Here is a 6,000-nt window from a genome sequence, read left to right as displayed (position 1 = left end):
AGCCTGAGCAGACAGATCAGCCAGAATAATTGAAAACGCCCATGTGGACGTGCAGGGTCTTTAATGACTGTGGAACATACACCAAAAATATGACTTCAAGTCACAAATTTAGTATTTACAGCACTTTTAATTCATCAGTATCAACTCCTGGACAAATGTTCAGCCCAGTATGATAAGAACGTCTGTGTTGTCTCTCAAACTCTGGCCACAGGTCGTTTGAGGTGAGAAACCAAACTGTACAGATGCACTGGGAGGCAATTAGTTTTGCTGGCCAGATACAGGCAGAGTAAGAGGCAGGAAATTGAAACACAGAGTCAAAATGTATTAATATACACTCACCGGCCACTTTATTAGGTACGCCTTGCTAGTAAAAGGTTGGACCCTCTTTTGCCTTCTGAACTGCCTTCATTCTTCGTAGCATACTTTCAACAAGGTGTTGGAAACATTCCTCAGAGATTTTGGTCAGTCAGTATTGCCATGAATGCGTCACGCAGTTGCTGTGATTTGTCGGCTGCACGTCATATGATGCCAATCTCCCGTTCCACCACATCTGTAAGGTGCTCTATTGGATTGAGATCTGGTGACTGTGGAGGCCATTGGAGTACATTGTCATGTTCAAGAAACCATTGGTCATAAAATATAAAATAAAATATATTTTAACGCGTTAAATTTGACACATTTACGGAACGCGCATACGTTAATCTTGTCTAAAAATTAAATTTTGCGTTAAAAGGTTAAATGTCAGTTAACTTGCTTTAGTTTTGAGAGCTTTGAAAGTTTAATTAAAACCAGTTAGCGGAACGAACGCCACTAATTCGACTGCGACTGAAATCTTGACCCGTCAAACCAGGCAACGTTTTTCCAATCTTCGATTGTCCAATTTTGGTGGGCCTGTGCGAATTGTAGTCTCAGTTTCCTGTTCTTTGCTGACAGGAGTGGCACCCGGTGTGCTCTTCTGCTGCTGTAGATGATCTTCTTCAAGGTTAGACGTGTTCAGAGATGGATTGAACTTCAGAAAATGGTCTTGACCACCTCTACATGCCTAAATGCATTGAGATGCCCATGCGATTGGCTAATTAGCCATTTGTGTTAACAAGCAATTGAACAGGTGTGCCTAATAAATTGGCCAGTGAGTGTATATCAGCTACTGTGAAAATTTCCCTTAGCAATTTTCTGCAAATGTGAGGGTCCAACAGCGCGGAAACTGGAATCACCTTCTTGGTATATAAATACAGCTTTAATTAAACTAATTTTAGGGGCTCAGAAATACAAGTTTTTACTAAAAAAAGAAGCATCTTGGTTATCTACTGTTTTCATTTATCCGTTTTTTTTAAACTCTTTCAGTCCTTTCCTTTGAACTTTACTGGTGGTCCGGTAATCACTTCCACTTTTCACTTAGCTTATTTTCCAGATAAGGGATGAACTGCAGCAGACAAACGTCTGTTTCTGTGTGGGTATGTTTGTCTTAATTATATGGACTGGTTGAATAAAATCAGTTGCTGTTGTCACATGTTCGTCCCCAAGGAAACGCAAACAAAACCAACAATGAGGTATTATTCCAAAGAAAACTGCAACAAAACAAGATCTCATGTGATGCAAATGATACACGCAGATATGGACGGTCTGTGTTTCTATGAGCCTGCAAGCATGTAAGTATGAAATAGGAATTTGTGCGTGCATGTGTGCATGTGTGAAAGTGAGTGTGTGTGAAGATGAGGAAGAAACAGAACCCTGTTTTGTTTGTGGGCGACCAAAAAGCCAGGCATGACAAAGCTCGCCTAACAAGACACCGAGCAGAGGGGAAACCATGCATAGCTAATAGCCCAGTCCCCCCTAAAGGCCTTTGTAGCCCAAAAACAAAAGACCTGTCCTGCAAAAACACACACGCACACACTCACAAAGAAAAGAGGCAACAGAGAGAAGAGAGGAATATCAATTGCATTAAAAGGAGGAGATGTTAAAAGAGAAGCAGACGAAAACAGAGAAAACACAAACTTAAGAATTTGTTGCACTTTCTTTAGCGGTTACTGAAATATTATTCAAACTGAAAAATAAAGTAAGCTATATAAAGCTATTTCAGGGCGTACTTATATCCTATACTTAAGTACTGCAGTATTCTGTACAGATGTATCAATCAATCAATATGAAATACACAATCAAAAGTAACAGTTCAGCCTTGTGAATGGAACTGCTATCATTAAATTGTTATCACTGAAACATTCACATGCAAACTGCATTTTAGTGTTGGAGCTGATGGAGCCAATTCAACCACAAGTGCCCACATCTACATAGATTATTACAATTAATATTCATGTTACTGTACTGCTGGACCCACCTACCACTCTGAAAAACCCACGAGCTTGTTTAACAGCTCTTACTGCTGCTCTAAAGAAAATCTTAACTTCAGGTTCTAACTTAAGCAGCCACAAATTACATTATTATAGCTCAGTTTGTCGTTTTTGTTTCTATTTTTACAAAAATGATACGACACATATAGGAAAGCTGATGATAATCTTTTTTGTTCTAGTTTAACATGTTAGCAGGGACGTGTTACGTGGCATTTCTGCAACCACAAAGAGTCTTGACTTGTGAAACAAGGAAACTGAGAATTCTGCTGTAATCATGGTTGAGTTCTGTGCAGCTACCCTGTCGTGATATAAGAGATACAAAGCGGTGTCAGTACAATATTCGTGTAAATGAAATAACTATTCACCACTTGGTTATGCCAAAAGCAATTTTCCATAAGACATTCACGATCAGATAAGGATTGGAAGACGCCTATAAATACTTTGTCATTTAAACTTTGCTGTCTGAGTTCATGTGAACGCAGGTCCCTCCGGCAGAAGTGTTGAGGGCAGAACAGAACAAATCTGATATTATTGAAAATCTAAGAAAAGAAAGCAGGCTACTCACATGAGGCTACAGAGAGAGTTCAACCTCTAAAACATTTATTTGGCCTATTTACAGATGGTAAAGTCAACTCAGCAGAACAGAGCAGAATTTGTTCCTATTGAGACAACTTAAGTAAGAACATCGCTGCATTGCAATTCAACAATGACAAGAGCAACGTGGCGGTTTCAGATAGTAGACTATATACAAATTAATACTTTTAACTGAGAGTAAAAAGGAACAGGACCATTGTTAAATTAATGTCTTGTTGGTAATATAGTACAGCATGAAGTAAAACCTTTAGAGATGACACCATTTTGATTCTGTCCAATTTTTCCAGATGAAACCCTGCAGGAAAGACAACTAAAAGCATTCTTGATTGAAATGTCAACGAAAAAGTAAACACTGTTCGTAGCCAGCGCCGATGTTTCTGTATCCTTTGGTTGGAGAGAGCGATTTCTAGCAGGAGGAGGAGCTATAGCTTGTTTTTATGAGTGACATGAGAAACGCCTGAGGTAAGAGAACAATAATGGAAACAGAGAATGCACTGAGCTCGAAACAATAAAGAACAGCTGAGAAAAAAGTGTATGGTCGGGTAGTGTAGCCTCTCTTTGTATTTATGAGGTCAGGCCTGCCGTGTCAACAGGCATTGTGCTCAAAACTATGTAATAACTTGAAAATACCACAAGGTCTGGTTAATCCTGGTGTGTAACTTCTATGGCAGCTTAAACCACCTGTAGCATGAAAGATATTCTGAGGAGTTAAAGTGGGAAAGAATAAGAAGGAAAAAATATTTTAAAATGTGTAAAGTCTTGTTTGCAATTGGCTAAAGTGCATTGTTAGATTCTATACAATGGAGGGGCCTAAAGGAGGGAATTTGGAACTGGTTGTCACCAGCTCATCCCAAGCTCGTCATCGTGTTTATGTCTCTAGAAAAAAAATCCACAGCAAGTCCGCTCCAAAGTTCACACAGACAGATACACACCACACAGGGAAATTCCAGGAATAAGTTCTGTCCAAACCTAATGCATCCATCTTTCCTCTCTTTGTGTCTGTGATCCATTTTTTTCCAAGTTTGTTGTTGACTTACAGTAGATTGCTGGCCGCAAAGTAGTGCATACATCACTTCATCAAGCTTACCATACTCACTGTTTGCCGAAACAAACTATTTATGACAGTTTGTTGAGGTCTTAGCCCTAATCTTTACATTGGATTTAGGTGTTTTTAAACAAGTCTGGGATTAAATATCCAACAAATTGAAAGATGTTTTATAACTTTGCTCAATTGAAAGATTGGAGGAGATCTAGATGCATTTTGTGCCACAGATGGAGAGCGGCCAAAATATAACTTCAAACTGACTTTAGTGGGTCTCCAGTCCCCGCTTGCAGTCAGGTGAAGGAGGAGTGAAAGTTCAGTTTCAAGAGTTCACACGGGGGAAGTACCTGAGCTAGGCCGACCGTCCTGTGCTTGTTGTTGGGGCTGGGGAGGGGCTTTGCACAGTAGGGCTGAGGGAGTGACGTAGCTGAGGCTGGGGCTGTTAATGTCGCCCTCTCCCACAAGAGTCAGATCAGACAAGGTGTCCTCCTCCAGCATTTGGACCGATTCTGCCCTGCCTGAGACCTGGAGGACAGCATGTCGGGTGGATTGGGTGGGATGGATGGGGGAGATGGTGCCAGGAAATGGAGGAGGTGGTCTGACTTTCCTTCCTCTTCCGCTCTCTGTGCCTAATGCAGAGTCCAAGCTCTGGGACTGATGGCTCGCACTGAGCAAGTGTGTGCTGCCTACACTTCCCCGGTTGTTGCTATTAGCCTTGTTGCCCCGACGATTGCTGCTAGGGACGCTGCCATTGTTGGGGTTACGGGAATTAGGGGTGGAGCAAGTAGGCTCAGGGTCGTAGGGAGGAGCCGCAGTCTGGTTGGCCGCCACTGGCGACAGCCGTAGAAAGTCTGGGAGCTGTAGGTCGCTTTTGTTTAGCAGGCCTCGCTGGTCGTTGGCTCGGTTGCTCTGAGCTTTGGATATGAGGTCGAAGAACTCTGCAGGCACACACAGCACGGCGTGCACACAAAAAATACAAATATATGAACACGTACATGCATGTGCACACACATACAAATGAACAACCACCAGAATAACATCTTAAAAACACATCTGTTTTATAGATAATGCAGAGAAAACATGCAGCGATGTGTATTAATCAATTAGACAAGTCAAAGCTACATTCAGTATAAGCAGAGGTGACTTTGCTACATGTAGCTAGCTGGCTTTGAAAGCATACGGTGCTTCTGCACTCCTGCAGACAGGCAGAAGGGTTAGTGCAATCACAGCAACACAGCTACAGAAACAAGAGAGAGGGAGGTTGTTCAGTCTTTACCTTCAGCTTCATCTATATTAATCTTTTTCTGCTTTCTTTTCTCCGGAGCCTTATGGAGAGAGACAGAGTGGTTGGGTAAGGGTTGGTTGCTTGTGTCAGGGCTGGGCCCAGCCTTGCCGTTTTCCCCTTTGGGGTGGGCTGAACCGGCTTTCCTTGATGGCCTGTCCTCCCCCTGGGTGCCACAAGGAGAGCGGAGTGGGGCATTAGAGCCCTGATGAAGCTTTGTGATGCAAGTATGGGGAAAGGTAATGACAATAAATGGGAACCGCTGCTGCTGATGGTGAACAGGGTGACAAATTGTAAATAAGAACCATTTGATAGGGAGTGGATGACACAGGTTTGGTGACTGGGGCTGATAATTATGATAAAGGCTAGTTGTGTTAAAAAAAATAAATAAATTAAATAAAATAAATCAATGGCACATCTTAAGAGTAACTTGAAAACATGTAGAGTTGATCAATGACAGGTGGGATGTTCCATTCAGACAATCACATTGTCCATTTTGTGTGCGAAGCATCATCAACATGTAGGCTAACTCACACCACAAGAGCAGAGGAGGGGAACTATCCACTACTTAAAGCTGCACTACCACGCGGGAGGTAAGAAGAAAACCTGTTTCACAAACAGGTTCTGGAGTCAGTCAAGAAGATAACCAACCTCAGATTAAACCCCGACAGCTGAAAGAAAACCTGGACAGCAAACTAAAACGCTACGACCACCACCAGCTACATCACAGAGGG

At 42.0% G+C, this 6,000-nt stretch overlaps 1 protein-coding gene across 1 annotated transcript in view; it reads right to left on the bottom strand.

Moving 5' to 3' along the window:
- Nucleotides 1-2,920: 2,920 nt before the first annotated feature.
- rgs12b (regulator of G protein signaling 12b) overlaps nt 2,921-6,000 on the bottom strand; it is a 46,695-nt gene continuing 43,615 nt past the window's right edge. Inside the window, exons 18-19 of the mRNA XM_072384440.1 lie at nt 5,261-5,432; nt 2,921-4,922 (exon numbers count right to left, since the gene is read on the bottom strand). Coding sequence (XP_072240541.1) covers nt 4,315-4,922; nt 5,261-5,432 — 780 coding nt within the window. The 3' untranslated portion in view covers nt 2,921-4,314. The remainder of the gene's footprint in view (nt 4,923-5,260; nt 5,433-6,000) is intronic.

The sequence above is a fragment of the Leuresthes tenuis genome, unplaced genomic scaffold (assembly GCF_036924035.1).
Source record: "Leuresthes tenuis unplaced genomic scaffold, fLeuTen1.0.hap1 SCAF_4, whole genome shotgun sequence".
Taxonomy (NCBI): domain Eukaryota; kingdom Metazoa; phylum Chordata; class Actinopteri; order Atheriniformes; family Atherinopsidae; genus Leuresthes; species Leuresthes tenuis.
The sequence above is the reverse complement of the archived record's forward strand: the minus strand, read 5'-3'. Positions and strand labels throughout refer to the sequence as shown.